Source organism: Phaethon aethereus (genome assembly GCF_964289735.1).
Source record: "Phaethon aethereus genome assembly, chromosome: 35".
NCBI lineage: Eukaryota > Metazoa > Chordata > Aves > Phaethontiformes > Phaethontidae > Phaethon > Phaethon aethereus.
The window spans coordinates 173,597-192,803 of record NC_138611.1 but is presented as its reverse complement, the minus strand read 5'-3'; the positions used below and the strand labels follow the sequence as shown (position 1 = coordinate 192,803).

Here is a 19,207-nt window from a genome sequence, read left to right as displayed (position 1 = left end):
CAGCGGATTCTCTCCCCCAGGATCCTGGAGATCCCTCAGCCCCCACAGATTCCCCCCAGGATCCCTCCACCCCACAGATCCTCTGGGATCCCGGACATCTCTCAGCCCACGTCCCCCAGGATCTCCTGCAGTTTTCCAGGATCCTAGAAGTCCTTCCACCCCACAGACCCTTCCAGCTCCCCCGGGACCTCCCTGCCCCACAGACTAACCCCCCTCCAGGTCCTCAGGGATTTGGGGAGGGTCTTCCCCAATCCCAGCACCACCCCTTCTCCCCACAGAGGGGGGCCCAGACCCAGCACTCACGCTCAGTTGGCCAACGTGGTGGAGCAGTGTCGGGCAAAGAACATGCCCAAGGCCTCCATTGAGGCGGCCATCCACAGCGTGGTAGGTCCTGGGCGATTTTGGGGGGGGAGGGAGGGCGGGAAACGGGGGATCGAGACCTCCAATCGGGGTGGGGGATCCCTGAGACACAGGAGAGATCGGCGGCGGCATCCCGGCTGCTCTACGAAGCCCGTGGACCCGGCGGCTCGGTGCTTCTCCTGGAGGTCCTCACCGACAACCCCCGGCGGAGCCAGCAAGACGTCCGGCTCATCCTCACCCGTCACGGGTCAGTCCGAGGGGGACCCGGGGGTCCGGGGCCGAGAACTCGGGCGTCTGGGGCTGAGTCGGGTGCGGGTACCCGCAGGGGAACGCTGGCCGAGGGGGCACGGCACGGCTTCGAGCAGAAGGGGGTGGTGCGTGTGGGCCCCCGGGACCTTCAGGGCCACCCCGTCTCTCTGGAGGCGGCACTGGAGGCAGCGCTGGAGGCCGGGGCCGAGGACGTCTGCCTGGATGAGGAGGAGGAGGAGGAAGAGGAGGACGTGGCACTGAAGGTGGGTGAGGAGGGTGGTGGGCCCTGGGTTTGGCTGGTTTTGGAGCAGATGTGTGGTCCTCTTGGTGCCCTGACTGCTCTTGGCCGTTGCCTGGCCACTGTTGGCCGTTTCTGACCATCCCCGACTGTCCTGGATCACCGTCGGTCGTCCCCGGCCGCTCTCGGCCGTTCCCCGAGCGCTGCTTGCCACTTCCAGTCGCCCAAGGCCATCCTGGCCCACCGCCAACCATCCCCACCCGCCCTTGGTCATTGCCTGACTGCTCTTGGACATTCCTGCCCCGCTGAGGACCGTCCCTGACCGCCACTGCTTGACCCCAGCACTCTTGGCCGTCCCCCCGGCGGCCCTTGGCCGTCCCTTGGCCGTCCCCCGCGGCCCTTGGCCGTCCCTTGGCCGTCCCCCGGCGGCCCTTGGCCGTCCCCCCGCGGCCCTGGCCGTCCCTTGCCATCCCCCGCGGCCCTTGGCCGTCCCTTGGCCGTCCCCCACGGCCCTTGGCGGCTCCCCACAGTTCATCTGCGAGACCTCCGCCCTGCGGACCGTGCGACAGCGTCTGGAGGCCTCGGGGCTGCGCCCGCTCTCGGCCGCCATCGAGTACTTGCCCCGGGACCGGGTGGCGCTGCCGGAGGGGACGCGGGAGCAGGCGCAGCGCCTGCTCCAGGCCCTCGGCGACTGCCCTGACGTCGTCCGCCTCTACCACAACATCCAATAGGAGGTGGGGGGAACGTGGCCCCATCAATTGGGGGTCATGTGTCCCCCCCAGTGTGTTGCCCCCATCCCCGTGATGACAATAAAACCCTGGTTTGACCATGGTGTCACCGTGGGCGACCACCACCCCAAGAGCTTTGTTAGCAGAGCCCTGTCCCCTCCTCTGGCCCCACGTCTCCCCCCAACAAACATGGCGGCAGCAGAGGGCGGGGTCGTTTATTTGGGGGGGGGGGGGGGGGGGCGTCAGTCATCGGAGCCCGCGGGGCTGCCGAGGAAGATGTCAGCGTAGGCAAAGGCTGGGGCGGCCCCTTCTTCTTCGTCCTCCTCCTCTTCGTCCTCCTCTTCGTCGTCGTTGTCGTCGTCCTCCTCCTCCTCCTCTTCCTCCTCTTCCTCGGGGTGGAGGAAGGCCCCAGCCTCACCCTGGAGGAGCCGGCGGACGGCAGGGTGGGTGAGGCCGAAGAAGTCCGCGCCGGCGCCGGGGGCCGGTGGCATGGCCTGGGGCTGCCCCCCAGCCTCCCCCAGGGCCTGGAGCAGCCGGCCGTGGCAGACGTCGGGCGTGGGGCCCGCCAGCACCCTCCCGGGCTCGTCTTCGGCCACGATCTCGCAGCGGGGACCGGCCACGACCCGGCAGGTGTAGAGGCAGCGGCGGGCCGGACGGCGGGTGCTGGCGAAGAGGCGGGTGCTACGGAAGCCCAGGGGCAAGATGGCCCCCGGCCCCCCGACGCCCAGGCTGTGCACCGTCAGCGGCCCCAGTGCCAAGGGCAGGGTCAACGCCCCGCCGCGCCGGCGCGGGGGTGGCCTCAAGATGGCCGCCGGGGGCCCGGCTGGGCCGGAGGGGTCCTCGGGCGCTCTCAAGATGGCCGCCGGCGCCACGTCCAGCCTGGGGCCACCGCGGGGCCCGTTTGGCCTCGAGTCGTCTCTCGGGCCGTCTTGCGGCCCCGTCGGCCTCGACCCATCCCTGGCCTCGTCTCTCGCGCCGTCTCGCGGCCCCGTCGGCCTTGAACCGTCCCGTGGCCCGCCGCACCTCGGCCCCTCTCCCGGGCCATCTTTGGGCCCGTCGCGGGAGCCAGCCGGCCTCGGCCCCACCGGCCTCGCGCCGTCCCTCGCGCCGGCGGGCCTGGCCTCGTCTCTCGCCGCCGCCGGCCGCGCCGCGTCTCTGGACCCCGCCGGCCGCGCCCCGTCTTTCCCTCCGTCTCTCGACCCCTCGGCCCGGGCCCCGCCGCGGCGGTGCCGGCGGCCGGCCGCCTCAGCGGGCGCGTCCTCGGGGCCGGCCGCCGCCCGCAGCCGGAGGAGCCGGGTGAGGAGGAAGCGGCGCTCGTCGCGCGCCCGCAGCCACTTGGCCTCCAGCCGGGCCACCTCGTCGCAGAGGGCCCCGTTCTCGAAGACCAGCGCCCGCGCCGCCCGCCGCAGCCGCCCGTACTTCAGGCGGTACCGCTCCGCCGGCCGCGGCCCCTTCGGCATCCCGCCGGCGCGGCTGGCGTCGCCGACTCGCCCGACGGGCGATTATCGCGACGGAGAGCGGCGATCGACGCCGCCGCGGCTCAGCGGTGACGCCGCGGTGACGCCATGGCTCCCTGGCAAGCGGCTCGCCCGGGCTGCCAATTAGCGCCAATTAATTAGCGGCGGGCGCGCGGCCGCTGGCATTGGGGCGGAATCCGGTAACGCGGGGACTCACCGGCGCGCGGGGCGGGAGGGGGAGGGGGAGGGGGAGGGGGAGGGGGAGGGACAGGAAGAGGAAGAGGAGGCGGGGGGGGAGGTGCCCAGCCCTCAGCCGTGTGGCGCGTGCGGTGACGTAACCGATGACACGCGTGACGCGCGGCGCTGGGGGGGGGGGGGGGGGTGTGTTCTCCCAGCGGCCCCCGCGGCCGGCGCCGCCAAGGGGCTCCACCCCCCACCCCGCTCCTGGCCCCTCCCCCCCATCCCACCCCCGACCCCTGACCTCTGACCTCCGACCCCCCGCGGGGGGCGCGGCGCGGCCGAGGACAATGGAGGTGAGCGGGGGGCCCGGGACGGGGCGGGGTCTGCCCCCGCGGGGGCTGCGGGGGGACCGGCCCCCCCACGGGGGCTGCGGGGGGGATCTGTCCCCCATGGGGGCTGTGGGTCGGGATCGGCCCCCCCACGGGGGCGGTGGGGGTATCGGCCCCCCCACGGGGGCTGCGGGGGGTATCTGCCCCCCCTCCCCGGGGGCTGTGGGGGGGATCTGTCCCCCATGGGGGCTGTGGGTCGGGATCGGCCCCCCCACGGGGGCTGTGGGTCGGGATCTGTCCCCCCACGGGGGCCGTGGGGGTATCGGCCCCCCCACGGGGCTGCGGGGGGGATCTGTCCCCCCATGGGGGCTGTGGGTCGGGATCGGCCCCCCCACGGGGGCGGTGGGGGGTATCGGCCCCCCCACGGGGGCTGCGGGGGGTATCTGCCCCCCCTCCCCGGGGGCTGCGGGGGGGATCTGTCCCCCCACGGGGGCTGTGGGTCGGGATCTGTCCCCCACGGGGGCCGTGGGGGTATCGGCCCCCCCACGGGGGCTGCGGGGGGTATCTGCCCCCCCTCCCCGGGGGCTGCGGGGGGGATCTGTCCCCCACGGGGGCTGTGGGTCGGGATCGGCCCCCCACGGGGGCTGTGGGTCGGGATCTGTCCCCCCACGGGGGCCGTGGGGGTATCGGCCCCCCCACGGGGCTGAGGGGGGGATCTCCCCCCCTAGGGGCTGGGCGGGGGGCTTGCCCCCCCCAGGGGTGCGTGCACGCGCCGCCCCACGACACGGCTGCCCCCCATCCCCCCCCAGGACGAGTCCCCGTCGCTCCCCGCTTTTCTGGAGGACGGTGACAGCAACGGGCCCTTCCCGCTGGAGGACCCCGAGGCCCCCAGGTGGGGACGGGGGCGGGGGGACGTGGGGACAGGGGGGTGGGGATATGGGGACGAGGACACGGGGATGGGGATGTGGGGACATGGGGACGGAGATGTGGGGACGGGACACGGGCATGGGGACATGGGGACAGGGATGTGGGGATGGGGACACGGACAGGGACACGGGGATGGGTATGTGGGGATGGGGACACGGGCATGGGGATGTGAGGACAGGGACGTGGGGATGGGGACACGGGGATGGGGATGTTGGGATGGGGACGGGGGGACAGGGACACGGGGACAGGGACTCGGGGATGGGGATGGGGACACGGGGACGGGGACACGGGGATGGGGACATGGGGACGGGGACATGGGGACGGGGATGTGAGGACGGGGACACAGGGACGTGGGGACGGGGACACGGGGATGGGGATGGGGACATGGGGACGGGGACGTGGGGATGGGGACGTGGGGACGGGGACACAGGACGGGGACACAGGGACATGGGGATGGGACGGGGACGTGGGGACTGGGACACAGGGACGTGGGGACGGGGACACGGGGATGGGGACATGGGGACGGGGACGTGGGGACAGGGATGTGGGGACGGGGACACAGGGACGTGGGGACGGGGACACGGGATGGGGACATGGGGACGGGGACGTGGGACAGGGATGTGGGGACGGGGACACAGGGACGTGGGGACGGGGACGTGGGGATGGGGACGTGGGGACGGGGACACAGGGACGGACACAGGGACATGGGGATGGAGACGGGGATGTGGGGACGGGGACGTGGGGACTGGGACACAGGGACATGGGGACGGGGACACGGCGATGGGGATGGGGACGTGGGGACGGGGATGGGGGACGGGGACACAGGGACGTGGGGACGGGGACACGGCGATGGGGATGGGGACGTGGGGACGGGGACCAGGTTGGGTCACAGAGTCGAGATGGGGACACGGGGGAGGGGCACACGGGGCCCGTGTGCCACTGGGGACGTCCCCAGGGCCACCGCCTCGTCCCCACGGTGATGCCCCGTCTGCCAGGTCTCCCTCGCCCCACGACGCGTCCCCAAAACCGCGGTCCCTGCATCTCCTCCCCCCGGCGCCCCCGGCCGCGTGGCCGAGGGTCTCCCTCGCCGTCCCCGAGGGACGCCCCCACCTCCCTCCGCCCCCGGCGTGTCACCCCCGCCCCACCCCAGGGCCGCGTCCCCGCAGGCGCCGCCACCGGCCGACCCCCTTTTCCTCCGCAGCTCGCCGCCGCCGGGACCGGCCGTCGCCGCCGAGCTGCTGCCGGGTGAGTCCTCGCCGTCGCGCCGGCGGCGCGGGCTGGGGGAAACCGAGGCACGGGTGACCCCCGCTGTCCCCCTCCCTTGCAGGTGAGGAGGAGGAAGAAGAGGTGGAGAGGGCGGCGGGAGGCGCCCCGCGTCCCTACCGCTGCGGCGACTGCGGCAAAGCCTTCGCCCAGAGCTCCAACCTCCTGAAGCACCGGCGGGTGCACACGGGCGAGCGGCCCTACCGCTGCGGCGAGTGCGGCAAGGCTTTCGGCTGGAGCTCGTCCTTGCTGGAGCACCGCAAGGGCCACGCCGGGGCCAAGCCCCACGCCTGCGGCGAGTGCGGCAAAGCCTTCAGCCGAGGGTCCACCCTCCTGGAGCACCAGCGGACCCACACCGGCGAGAAACCCTTCCGCTGCGGGCAATGCGGCGCCCGCTTCAGCCAGAGCTCCACCTTGGTCCACCACCGGCGGACCCACACCGGCGAGCGGCCCTACGGCTGCCCGAATGCGGCCGGGCTTTCGGTCGTAAGTCCACCCTGGCCACCCACCGGCGGACCCACACCGGCGAGCGGCCTACGGCTGCCCCGAGTGCGGCCGTCGCTTTGCCGTCAGCTCCGACCTGGCCAAGCACCGGCGGGGGGCCACGGCGGGCACCGGTGCCGGGACTGCGGCGAGCAGTTCGCCCGGCCGGCGGCGTTGGCTGTACACCGCAAGAAACATCACGGCAGCGACGGCAAGGACCGGGGCGACGCGGCCGAGGACCGCGACGACGGCGATGACCGGGGCGACGACCGGCCGCACCGCTGCGAGGAGTGCGGCCAGTCCTTCCGGCACGGCGGCACCTTGCTCCTCCACCGGCAGACCCACGCCGGCGCCTTCGCCTGCCCGCTCTGCCCCGAGCGTTTTGAGGGCAGCGCCCAGCTGGCCCGGCACCGCCGGCACCGGCACGGTCCAGCGGCCAAGCCCTACCGCTGCGAGGCTTGCGGCAAAGCCTACGCCCAGCCGGCCGGGCTGCGGCACCACCAGCCGGAGCAGCCGCTGGGATGTCCCCACTGCGGGGCCGCCTTCCTCTGGAGCTGCCGCTTGGCCCGGCACCTCCGGGCTTGCCGCCCGCCCGCCAAGCCCTACAAGTGCCCCGAGTGCGGCAAAGCCTTCGGGCAGAGCTCCAAGCTGCTCCGGCACCAGGTGACCCACACTGGGGAGAAGCCCTACAAGTGTCCCGAGTGCGGCAAGATCTTCAGCCAGAGCTCCAACCACCTGGCCGAGCACCGGCGGACCCACGGGGCGGGCGAGCGGCACTTCTGCCCGCTCTGCGGCAAGGGCTTTGCCCTTGGCTCCTACCTGGCCAAGCACCGGTTGACCCACACCGGCGAGCGGCCCTACCGCTGCACCGAGTGCGGGAAGGCGTTCCGGCAGAGCTCCAACCTCATCCAGCACCAGCGCACTCACACCGGCGAGCGACCCTACACCTGCGGGCTCTGCGGCAAGAGCTTCTGCCAGAACTCCCACCTGGCCAAGCACCGGCGCACCCACACCGGCGAGCGGCCCTACCGCTGCGGGGACTGCGGCAAGAGCTTCCGGCAGAGCGCCAACCTCCTGGAGCACCGGCACACCCACACCGGCGAGCGGCCCTACCGCTGCGCCCAGTGCGGCAAGACCTTCGGGTGGAGCTCGGCCTTCAGCAAGCACCAGCGCACCCACCTCGCCTGAGACCCCCGTCCACCCAGGCCGGGGCGACCGGCGTGGGCCAGCTCTGTCGGCGTGCCCCGAGGCCACGGCTTCGTCTTGGGGGACCACCCCGAGGTCCTCATGGTGCCCCGGGTCCATCACAGCACCCCGAGGCCACGGCTTCGTCTTGGGGGACCACCCCGAGGTCCTCATGGTACCCCGGGTCCATCACAGCACCCCGAGGCCACGGCTTCGTCTTGGGGGACCACCCCGAGGTCCTCATGGTGCCCCGGGTCCATCACGGCACCCGAGGCCACGGCTTCGTCTTGGGGGACCACCCCGAGGTCCTCATGGTGCCCCGGGTCCATCACGGCACCCGAGGCCACGGCTTCGTCTTGGGGGACCACCCCGAGGTCCTCATGGTGCCCCGGGTCCATCACGGCACCCGAGGCCACGGCTTCGTCTTGGGGGACCACCCCGAGGTCCTCATGGTGCCCCGGGTCCATCACGGCACCCGAGGCCACGGCTTCGTCTTGGGGGACCACCCCGAGGTCCTCATGGTGCCCCGGGTCCATCACGGCACCCGAGGCCACGGCTTCGTCTCGGAGGACCACCCCGAGGTCCTCATGGTGCCCCGGGTCCATCACGGCACCCGAGGCCACGGCTTCGTCTCGGGGGAACACCCCGAGGTCCTCATGGTGCCCCGGGTCCATCACGGCACCCGTGGCCACGGCTTCGTCTCGGAGGACCACCCCGAGGTCCTCATGGTGCCCCGGGTCCATCACGGCACCCGTGGCCACGGCTTCGTCTCGGAGGACCACCCCGAGGTCCTCATGGTGCCCCGGGTCCATCACGGCACCCGTGGCCACGGCTTCGTCTCGGAGGACCACCCCGAGGTCCTCATGGTGCCCCGGGTCCATCACGGCACCCGTGGCCACGGCTTCGTCTCGGAGGACCACCCCGAGGTCCTCATGGTGCCCCGGGTCCATCACGGCACCCGTGGCCACGGCTTCGTCTCGGGGGACCACCCCGAGGTCCTCATGGTGCCCCGGGTCCATCACGGCACCCGAGGCCACGGCTTCGTCTTGGGGGACCACCCCGAGGTCCTCATGGTGCCCCGGGTCCATCACGGCACCCGAGGCCACGGCTTCGTCTTGGGGGACCACCCCGAGGTCCTCATGGTGCCCCGGGTCCATCACGGCGCCCCGAGGCCACGGCTTCGTCTTGGGGGACCACCCCGAGGTCCTCATGGTGCCCCGGGTCCATCACGGCGCCCCGAGGCCACGGCTTCGTCTCGGAGGACCACCCCGAGGTCCTCATGGTGCCCCGGGTCCATCACGGCGCCCCGAGGCCACGGCTTCGTCTCGGAGGACCACCCCGAGGTCCTCATGGTGCCCCGGGTCCATCACGGCACCCGAGGCCACGGCTTCGTCTTGGGGGACCACCCCGAGGTCCTCATGGTGCCCCGGGTCCATCACGGCACCCGAGGCCACGGCTTTGTCTTGGGGGACCACCCCGAGGTCCTCATGGTGCCCCGGGTCCATCACGGCACCTGTGGCCACGGCTTCGTCTCGGAGGACCACCCCGAGGTCCGTTATGGTCCACGCCTCCATCTTGAGAACCACCCGTCCCCCCTGAACCCCTTCCCCCCGCCCCAAACCATGTCTCCTGCCCCGGGCGCGGCCCCCGGTCCCCACCCCACGCCCCGGCCCCCCTCCCTGTCCCCCCCCCCGGGGGGCGACGCCGAGGACCAGGCCCACCCCCACGTCCCCCAGCACCGGGGTCCCGCCTGGTGCCCACTCCGTCAATAAAGGGTGGTGAACGCTGCGGCGCTGCGTCCTGCTGGGGCTTACTGGGAGCACTGGGTGGGACTTCAAGGGGTACTGGGCGTACTGGGAGCACTGGGCAGGTTTGGGGGGGCTCTGGGGAGGGGCTGGGGGGCACTGGGGGTACTGGGAGCACTGGGCAGGTTTGGGGGACTCTGCTGAGGGATTGGGGGGCACTGGGTTTACTGGAAGCACTGGGCGGGTTTGGGGGGGCACTGGGGAGGGGCTGGGGGGCACTGGGGGTACTGGGAGCTCTGTGCAGATTTGGGGGGGCTCTGGGGAGGGGCTGGGGTGCACTGGGAGTACTGGGAGCACTGGGGAGGGGCTGGGGTGCACTGGGAGCACTGGGCAGGTTTGGGGGGGCACTGGGGGTACTGGGAGCACTGGGCAAACTTGGGGGGGCACTGGGGAGGGACTGGGGGGTACTGGGAGCACTGGGCAGGTTTGGGGGGGCACTGGGGAGGGATTGGGGGGCAGTGGGGGTACTGGGAGCACTGGGCAGGTTTGGGGGGGCTCTGGGGAGGGGCTGGGGGGCACTGGGGGTACTGGGAGCACTGGGCAGGTTTGGGGGGGCTCTGGGGAGGGGCTGGTAGGCACTGGGGGTACTGGGAGCACTGGGCAGGTTTGGGGGGGCTCTGAGGATGGATTGGGGGGCACTGGGGGAACTGGGAGCACTGGGTAGGTTTGGGGAGGCTCTGGGGAGGGGCTGGGGGGCACTGGGTGTACTGGGAGCACTGGGCAGGTTTGGGGGGGCTCTGGGGAGGGATTTTGGGGACACTGGGGTTACTGGGAGCACTGGGCAGGTTTGGGGGGCCTCTGGGCAGGTTTGGGGGGCCACTGGGAGTACTGGGAGCACTGGGCAGGTTTGGGGGGGCACTGGGCAGGTTTGGGGGGCCACTGAGGGTACTGGAAGTACTGGGCAGGTTTGGGGGTGCTCTGGGGAGGGGCTCGGGGGCACTGGGGGTACTGGGAGCACTGGGCAGGTTTGGGGGGGCACTGGGGAGGGGCTGGGGGGCACTGGGAGCACTGGGCAGGTTTGGGGGGGCTGTGGGGAGGGGCTGGGGGGCACTGGGGGTACTGGGAGTACTGGGCAGGTTTGGGGGGGCACTGGGGAGGTACTGGGGGGTACTGGGAGCACTGGGCAGGTTTGGGGGGACTCTGGGGATACTGGGAGCACTGGGCAGGTTTGGGGAGGCACTGGGGAGGGACTGTGGGCACTGGGGGTACTGGGAGCACTGGGCAGGTTTGGGGGGGCTCTGGGGCGGGGTTGGTAGGCACTGGGGGTACTGGGAGCACTGGGCAGTTTTGGGAGGGCACTGGGGAGGGGCTGGGGGGCACTGGGGGTACTGGGAGCACTGGGCAGGTTTGGAGGGGCTCTGGGGAGGGGCTGGGGGGCACTGGGGTTACTGGGAGCACTGGGCAGGTTTGAGGGGGCTCTGAGGACAGATTGGGGGGCACTGGGGGTACTGGGAGCTCTGGGCAGGTTTTGGCAGGGCACTAGGATACTGGGAACACTGGGCAGGTCTGGGGGGCTCTGGGGAGGGGCTGGGGGGTACTGGGAGTACTGGGAGCACTGGGCAGGTTTGGGGGGGCACTGGGGAGGGACTGGGGGGTACTGGGAGCACTGGGCAGGACTGGGGGGGCTCCTTTCACGTGCTGCCGGGGGACACGCGTGTGCTCGGCGTGTCCCCGGGAGCCTTTGCGGCAGGAAGCGCCGCTCTCCCGCCACCATTGTCCGCAGCGGCAAAGCGCCGCCGTTTTGGGTCGAAAACCGCCCGGATTGGGCCTGTCAGCGCCGGGGAGCCGCCGGGACGGGGTGAGGGTCCCCCCCGGGTTTTGGGGGAAAAAGGGGGAAAGCGGTTGGATCGCTGGGGCTGGGGGGGGGGCTGGTGGAGGGAGGGGTGTTTTGGGGCGAAAAAGGAGGAAAATGGGCCGGGGGGGGGATGTGCAGCATTAACCCCTCGCGGGCCCCGTGGTTTGGGGCGGAAAAGGGAAATTTGGCCGGTTCCGCCCGCTCGTGGGGCGAGCGGAACGAGCTCGTGGCGGGGGCTGTGTTTTGGGGTGAAAAGGCAGGAAAATGGGGCTGGTTCCTCCTGCGGGCGTGGGCTGCGGGATTAACTGGGGGGGGGAGTTTTGGGGCTAAATAGGGGGAAATCGGGCCGCTCGCTCGCGGGGGTGGGGTGCAGGGTTCACCCGGTGAACGCTCCCGGGAACCGGGGTGCAGGGGGGGATTTTGGGGCGAAAAAGCGGGGGATTGGGCCGGTTCCCCCGGGCGCGGGGGCTTGCCAGAGCCGCTAACGGCAGGGGGGTGCGTTTCGGGGCAAAACCGCCCGGTCTTGGTGAAAAGCGTTGGGCAGACGCCATTTCTTTATTTTTTTTCCCATTTATTGCCTTTTTTCACCCCCAATTCCAGCTGCTGCCCACAGCCGCCACCATGGAGCCCGGGGGGGAGCCGCGTCCTCGCCAGGACCGGGGTGACGGGGACGTCCCCGGGGACCCCTGCGCAGGTGAGGCGGGGGGACACGGGGACGAGCCGGGTGGGTGGCCCAGAGACCCCCCAGGAGATGGTCGTCTGCTGGGAATCGTCCTCCCCGGTGGAGGCAGCAACGGCCGGGAGATGTTCTCCTGCGCGGAATAACCTTCCGTGGTCGCTCCGCGCCGCGCCGGGAGACGTTCTTTGGAGAACATCCCCCCATGGTTGCACCGCGCCGCACCGGGAGACGTTCTTTGGAGAACATCCCCCCCATGGTCGCACCACGACACGCCAGGAGACGTTCTTTGGAGAACATCCCCCCATGGTTGCACCGCGACCCACCGGGAGACGTTCTTTGGAGAACATCCCCCCATGGTTGCACCGCGACCCACCGGGAGACGTTCTTTGGAGAACATCCCCCCATGGTCGCACCGCGACCCACCGGGAGACGTTCTTTGGAGAACATCCCCCATGGTTGCACCGCGACCCACCGGGAGACGTTCTTTGGAGAACATCCCCCCTTGGTCACACCGCGACGTGCCGGGAGACGTTCTTTGGAGAACATCCCCCATGGTTGCACCGCAACCCACCGGGAGACGTTCTTTGGAGAACACCTCCCCATGGTCGCACCGCGACCCACCGGGAGACGTTCTTTGGAGAACATCCCCCCGTGGTCGCACCATGACCCACCGGGAGACGTTCTTTGGAGAACACCTCCCCATGGTCGCACCGCGACGCACCGGGAGACGTTCTTTGGAGAACATCCCCCCGTGGTCGCACCGTGACCCACCAGGAATCGTTCTTTGGAGAACATCCCCCCTTGGTCACACCGCGACGCGCCGGGAGATGTCCTTTGGAGAACATCCCCCCCGTGGTCGCACCATGACCCACCGGGAGACGTTCTTTGGAGAACATCCCCCCCATGGTCGCACCACGACGCACCGGGAGACGTTCTTTGGAGAACTCCCCGTGGTTGCACCGCGACCCACCAGGAATCGTTCTTTGGAGAACATCCCCCCATGGTCGCACCGCGACCCACCGGGAGACGTTCTTTGGAGAACATCCCCCTGTGGTTGCTCAACGACCCACCGGACGTTCCTCTCCCAGGTGCCACGACGCCGGCCCGCGGCGGCGGTCACCCGCGTGGCTTCATCAACCTGCTGGGCCTCCTGGAGGGCGGCCGGCCGCCGCCCAAGCCCTACCGCTGCACCGAGTGCGGCAAGGCCTTCGGGCAGAGCTCCAACCTGATCGAGCACCAGCGCACCCACACGGGCGAGCGGCCCTTCACCTGCGGCCAGTGCCAGAAGAGCTTCGGCCGCAGCTCCACCTTGGCCGAGCACCTCCGCACCCACACCGGCGAGAAGCCCTACGCCTGCCCGGTCTGCGCCCGCGCCTTCAGCCGCAGCTCCACCTTGACCGAGCACCGCCGCACCCACACCGGCGAGACGCCCTACGCCTGCCCCGAGTGCGGGAAGACCTTCGGGCGGACCTCCAACCTGGTCAAGCACCTCCGGACCCACACCGGGGAGAAACCCTACGGCTGCGGGCGCTGCGGCAAGACCTTCAGCCTCAGCTCCAACCTGGTCAAGCACGAGCGGACGCACACCGGCGAGAAGCCCTTCTCCTGCGGGCTCTGCGGCAAGCGCTTCAAGAAGAAGACCCACTTGGCGTCCCACCAGCGCACCCACACCGGCGAGCGGCCCTACCGCTGCGGCGAGTGCGGCAAGGCCTTCGGGCAGAGCTCCACGCTCATCGAGCACCAACGGACCCACACGGGCGAGCGGCCGTTCCGCTGCGGCGCCTGCGGCAAGAGCTTCTGCGTCAGCTCCAACCTGGTCAAGCACCGGCGCATCCACACCGGCGAGAAGCCCTACGGCTGCGGGCGCTGCGGCAAGCGCTTCCGCTACAAGCCGCAGTTCACCCGTCACCTGAAGGGCCACCCCGACGGGGACCCGGCCTGCGGCCCGTAGGAGCCCCCCGGGGCGCCGGCGGCTCGGCGGCGGGGCCTGTCATGGCGGCGTCCCCGTCAGGAGCCGAGGGGACGCGCGGCGGCACGGCGGGGGGTCTAGCGCGCCGCGACCGATGCCGGGGGTGGACGGGGGACGCGCCGGGGAGCCGCCGGGGCGGGAGGGGCGGCGGTAGCGCCGCGGCACGGCACGGCGTGGGGAGCGCGGCGCCTGGCCAGCGCACCGCGGCCACCGCTGAGCGCCCAAACGGGAGAGCTGGGGACACCCTGGGGACACCCTGGGGACACCCTGGGGAGACCCTGGGGACACCCTGGGGACACCCTGGGGACACCTTGGGGACACCTTGGGGACACCCTGGGGACACCTTGGGGACGCCCTGGGGAGACCCTGGGGCCACCCTGGGGCCACCCTGGGGACACCCTGGGGACACCCTGGGGACATCTTGGGGACACCTTGGGGACACCTTGGAGACACCCTGGGGACACCTTGGGGATGCCCTGGGGAGACCCTGGGGCCACCCTGGGGCCACCCTGGGGCCACCCTGGGGACACCCTGGGGACACCCTGGGGACATCTTGGGGACACCTTGGGGACACCTTGGAGACACCCTGGGGACACCTTGGGGATGCCCTGGGGAGACCCTGGGGCCACCCTGGGGCCACCCTGGGGCCACCTTGGGGACACCCTGGGGACACCGTGGGGACACCTTGGGGCCACCCTGGGGACACCCTGGGGACACCTTGGGGACACCTTGGGGACACCCTGGGGACACCCTGGGGACACCGTGGGGACACCCGGGGGACCCGGGGGGGGCTGGGGGCCTCCGTGCTGCGTGGCACCTTCGTTAGCGCCCAGAGGGCGACAATAAAGGACCTGGAGCGTCGCCGTGGCCTGGGGGAGGCACCGGAGGGGGCACTGGGAGCACTGGGAGGACACTGGGAGCACTGGGAGGGACACTGGGAGGGACACAGAGGGGGCACTGGTGGTTACTGGGAGCACTGGGGGACACTGGGGGTGTCACTGGAGGCACTTGAGGGGGACTGGGGACACTGGGAGCACTGGGAGGACACTGGGTGGACTGGGGGGCACTGGGAGGGACACTAGGGTGATACGGGGTGGGAAGTGGGGGACACTGGGAGCACTGGGGGGACACGGAGGGGGCACTGGTGGTTACTGGGAGCACTGGGAGGGACACTGGGGCAGGACTGGGGGTCTCTGGGATGTCACTGGGGGCGCTGGAGTGGGACTGGGGGTTACTGGGATCACTGGGGGCCGGCCTGGGGTGGGACTGGGGGACTCTGGGGTGTCACCGGGGGCACTGGAGGGGGACTGGGGACACTGGGAGACACTGGGGCGATAGTGGGTGGGAAGTGGGGGACACTGGGAGCACTGGGAGGGACACTGGGAGGGACACGGAGGGGACACTGGTAGTTACTGGGAGCACTGGGGGACACAGGGGCGGGACTGGGGGGCTCTGGGGGTGTCATTGGGGGCACTGGAGGGGGACTGGGGGCACTGGGAGACACTGGGGGCCGGCCTGGGGTGGGACTGGGAGGGACTGGGAGCACTGGGCGACCGCGGCGGGCCGGCGCTCCGCTGTTTCGTAGCAACGGAGCCCCGCCTCTCCGCCCCCCTCGTCTCCTAGCAACGCGCGTCGCGCGCCCGCCAGCCCCCGTCGCGCCTCCTACGCCACTTCCGGCGCGACGGCCGGGGCGGGCGGACATGGCGGAGGCGACGGCGGCGGCCGCCCCGGCCGGCGGCCCCGCAGCGGGCACGGAGGCGGCGGCGGGTGGTGGCAGCCCTGAGGCCGGGCGGCCCCGCGGGGGAGGCCCCGAGGAGGCGGCGGCGGCGGCCGGACGGGTCCCCGCGGCCTCCTCGGCCTCGCCGCCGCCCCCGCCGCCGCCGCGGGAGGCGGAGGTGACGGTGGAGATCGGGGAGACCTACCTGTGCCGCCGGGCCGACGGCACCTGGCGTGAGTGCGGTCGTGGGGGACGCAGCGGGACTGGGACCGGTGCGGGAGCGGCACTGGGGTGAACTGGGATGCAAAGTGGCTCACAGCGGGACTGGGACCAGCGTGGGACTGAGGACTGGGGTGAACTGGGAGCAGTATGAATCTTGTCACAGCAGAGCTGGGCTGAACTGGGAATAGGAGAAGCGGGACCAGGCTGAATCCCATCACAGCGTGTCTGGGCTGGACTGGGAGAACTGGGACCAGTCTAAATCCCATTGCAGCAGGCCTGGGCGGCACCAGCACAGCTCCCTGTCCCCCTCACTGGTCGAAACTGGGAGAGGACTTGCTGGGCCGCTAACTGGTCCCAGTTCGCCCCCGCAGACTCGGCGGAGGTGATCCAGTCCCGCCTGAACGAGCAGGAGGGCCGCGAGGAGTATTACGTCCACTACGTGGGCTGTGAGTACTGGGAGGCACTGGGAAAAGGTTTCGGGGGGGGGAGGTGGTGGGACGCCCCCAAGCTGAGCTCCCAGTGCTCCCAGTTAACCGTCGGCTGGACGAGTGGGTGGACAAGAACCGTCTGGCGCTGACCAAGACGCTGAAGGAGGCCGTGCAGAAGAGCTCGGAGCAGTTCCTGGGCGAGCTGGCCGAGCAGCCCGAGCGCAAGATCACCCGCAACCAGAAGCGCAAGCACGATGAGATCAACCACGTCCAGAAGGTGGGGAGCACTGGGAGGCTGCTGGGAGGCACTGGGAGGGTGTTGGGGGGTGCTGGGGGGCTCTGGGAGCATGTTGGGGGGAGCAGGGAGGCTCTGGGAGAGTGTTAGGGGTGCTGGGAAGCACTGGGAGGGTGTTGGGGGCCACTGGCAGGCTGTTGGGCGTTGCTGGGAGCATGTTGGGGGGAGCTGGGAGGAACTGGGAGGGTGTTAAGGGGTACTGGGAGGGTGCCGTGAGGCACTGGGAGGCTGTTAGGGGTGCTGAGGGGCGCTGGGAGGGTGTTATGAGGTTCTCAGAGGTGGCTGGACAATACTGGGAAGAACTGGGAAGTGACTGGAGGGCACTGGGAGGGGGTGCCGGGGTCTCTGAGAAGTTGCGCCGGGCGTTACTGGGGCTTTACTGGGAGTTACTGGGAGCCCCTTTGCAGACCTACGCTGAGATGGATCCCACCACGGCGGCGCTGGAGAAGGAGCACGAGGCGGTGGGTCCCCGAGGGCCTGGGGGGGGGTCCCCGAGGGCCAGGGGAGGGTCCCCAAACCTGGGGTGACGCCGCGCGTCCCCCCGCGCCGCAGATCACCAAGGTGAAGTACGTGGACAAGATCCACATTGGGCACTTCGAGATCGACGCCTGGTACTTCTCCCCCTTCCCTGAGGACTACGGGAAGCAGCCCAAGCTCTGGATCTGCGAATATTGCCTCAAGTACATGAAGTTCGAGCGCACCTACCGCCTCCACCTGGTAAGGGGCACGCGTGTCACACGCCTGTGACGCCTGTGACGCACGTGTGACGCACGTGTGACGCGAGGGACACGCACACGGGGAGCCCGGGGCAGACCAAGCTCGGGATCTGCCGAGCACTGCCTCGAGGATGTGAGGTCTGAGCACATCTACGGGTCCAAGCGGGTAGGGGACGCGCGTGACGCACCTGTGACGCGCGTGGGGACGCGCGTGGCATGGGGGGGACGCGCGTGACCCTTCCCCAGGGCCAGTGCCAGTGGCGGCAGCCGCCGGGGCGGGAGATCTACCGCAAGAGCAACATCTCCGTCTACGAGGTGGACGGCAAAGACCACAAGGTACCAGGGTGTGACGTGGGGACGCGGCGGTGCCGCGTGACGTCGCGTGACGTCGCGTGACATCACGTGACACCCCTCCTTCCTCCCAGATCTACTGCCAGAACCTCTGCCTGCTGGCCAAGCTCTTCCTCGACCACAAGACCCTCTACTTCGACGTGGAGCCCTTCGTCTTCTACCTCCTGACCGAGGTGGACCGTCAGGGCGCCCACATCGTCGGTTACTTCTCCAAGGTACCGGGGTGGGGGGGACCCACGCGCGTCACCCGTCACCCGCGCGCGTCACCCGCGCGCGTCACCCCACAGGAGAAGGAGTCGCCCGACGGCAACAACGTGGCCTGCATCCTGACCCTGCCGCCCTACCAGCGCCGGGGCTACGGCAAGTTCCTCATCGCCTTCAGTGAGTTGAGGGGGGGGTCCCCAAAGAGGGGGGGGTCCCCAAATGGGGTGGGGGCCCCCCCGCCCACGCCTGGGTGCCCCCCCGGCAGGTTACGAGCTGTCCAAGCTGGAGAGCACGGTGGGGTCCCCCGAGAAGCCGCTGTCGGACCTGGGGAAGCTGAGCTACCGCAGCTACTGGTCCTGGGTGCTGCTGGAGATCCTGCGGGACTTCCGGGGCACCCTCTCCATCAAGGACCTCAGGTGGGCACCAGTAGCACCAGTAGCTCCCAGTAATCCCCCCCAGTACTCCCAGGACCCCCCCCCACTAACCCCAGTAACTCGGGGTCACAGGCGCTGCTGGAGAACCTGAGGCACTTCTGGGCCAGCCTCTCCAGCAGGGGCCTCAGGGGGCTCCAGGAGCCTCCCAGTATGACCAGTAGCCTCCCAGTATGACCAGTAGCCTCCCAAGAACACCAGAACCCCCCCCTGTGATTCCAGTAACCCCAGTAACGTGAGGTCACGGGTGCTGCTGCAGGTCCGGTGTGTCTTCCTGGGACCCTTCTCCATCCCTTCCCCGGGCTCCCCAGTACCCCCTCCCAGTGCTCCCAGTAACCCCGCCCTGCCCCTCCAGCCAGATGACCAGCATCACCCAGACCGACATCATCAGCACCCTCCAGTCCCTCAACATGGTCAAGTACTGGAAGGGGCAGCACGTCATCTGCGTCACCCCCAAGCTGGTGGAGGAGCACCTCAAGAGCGCCCAGTACAAGAAGCCGCCCATCACCGGTGCGTCGTTAACCCCCTGCCCTTAACGAGCTCCCCACCCCTGCTCCGGGGGTGCCCCCCAACTCCTTCTGCCCCCCCTCGCTGTCTTCTCCCAGTCGACTCCATCTGCCTGCGCTGGGCCCCGCCGAAGCACAAGCAGGCCAAGGTGGCCAAGAAGTGAGGATGCCATCGCTGTGGCGAGTTGTGGCTGGGCTCAGCCTCCCCACGCACCCAGCAAGGACTTGGGGGGGGCTCCCCACGTCCCCCACCCAGCGTGGGGTGCCCCCCAGCACGGATAAAGGAGCAGGTGGAGGTGGGGTGCTCGGGTGGTTTATTGCGGGGGACGTGGGTGCCCCAAACTGTCATGGGTTAGCCAGAGCCATGGTGGGTGGTGGCGTCCCTCGTGGGTGCCAAGTTGGGGTTCCATGAGCCATTTTGGGTGCCAAGTTGGGGTCCCGTCAGCCATCTCGGGTGCCAAGTTGGGGTCCCATGAGCCGTTTTTGGGTGCTGTTGGCCATCTTGGGTGCCAAGCTGGGGTCCCATGAGCCATTTTGGGGGGCTGTTGGCTACATCAGGACGCTGCGATCCACCTTGGGTGCCACGAGCTGTTGTGCGTGCCACCAGTCACTTTTGGGTGCCAGCACCCCTCACGGGTGCCGCCATCGCTCACGGGTGCCGACGCAGGGCGCCGACTGGGGGTCCCAGGA

At 70.5% G+C, this 19,207-nt stretch overlaps 3 protein-coding genes across 3 annotated transcripts in view; 2 read left to right on the top strand and 1 right to left on the bottom strand.

The window, feature by feature from the left end:
- Positions 1 to 1,673, top strand: part of TACO1 (translational activator of cytochrome c oxidase I) — a gene marked incomplete at its 5' end in the record, with an annotated part of 41,122 nt that extends 39,449 nt beyond the window's left edge. Inside the window, 4 exon segments of the mRNA XM_082012327.1 lie at positions 279 to 299; positions 302 to 384; positions 474 to 872; positions 1,378 to 1,673. Coding sequence (XP_081868453.1) covers positions 279 to 299; positions 302 to 384; positions 474 to 872; positions 1,378 to 1,578 — 704 coding nt within the window. The 3' untranslated portion in view covers positions 1,579 to 1,673.
- A 144-nt stretch (positions 1,674 to 1,817) lies between these two features.
- On the bottom strand, positions 1,818 to 3,038 carry LOC309414946 (transforming growth factor beta regulator 1-like; the record flags this gene model as incomplete). The annotated part of the gene is made up of 1 exon (XM_082012326.1): positions 1,818 to 3,038. The coding sequence occupies exon 1, from the start codon at positions 3,033 to 3,035 to the stop codon at positions 1,818 to 1,820; it is 1,218 nt and encodes a 405-aa protein (XP_081868452.1). The 5' UTR covers positions 3,036 to 3,038.
- Positions 3,039 to 11,620: 8,582 nt separating this feature from the next.
- Positions 11,621 to 18,789, top strand: KAT8 (lysine acetyltransferase 8; the record flags this gene model as incomplete). The annotated part of the gene is given in 14 exon segments (XM_082012325.1): positions 11,621 to 11,693; positions 12,767 to 13,625; positions 15,271 to 15,411; positions 15,413 to 15,597; positions 15,958 to 16,032; positions 16,116 to 16,291; positions 16,717 to 16,770; positions 16,862 to 17,026; positions 17,272 to 17,361; positions 17,451 to 17,591; positions 17,664 to 17,757; positions 17,846 to 17,996; positions 18,367 to 18,521; positions 18,617 to 18,789. Coding segments are annotated over 14 exon segments (2,424 nt in total). The 3' UTR covers positions 18,682 to 18,789.
- Between the last annotated feature and the right edge of the window lie 418 nt (positions 18,790 to 19,207).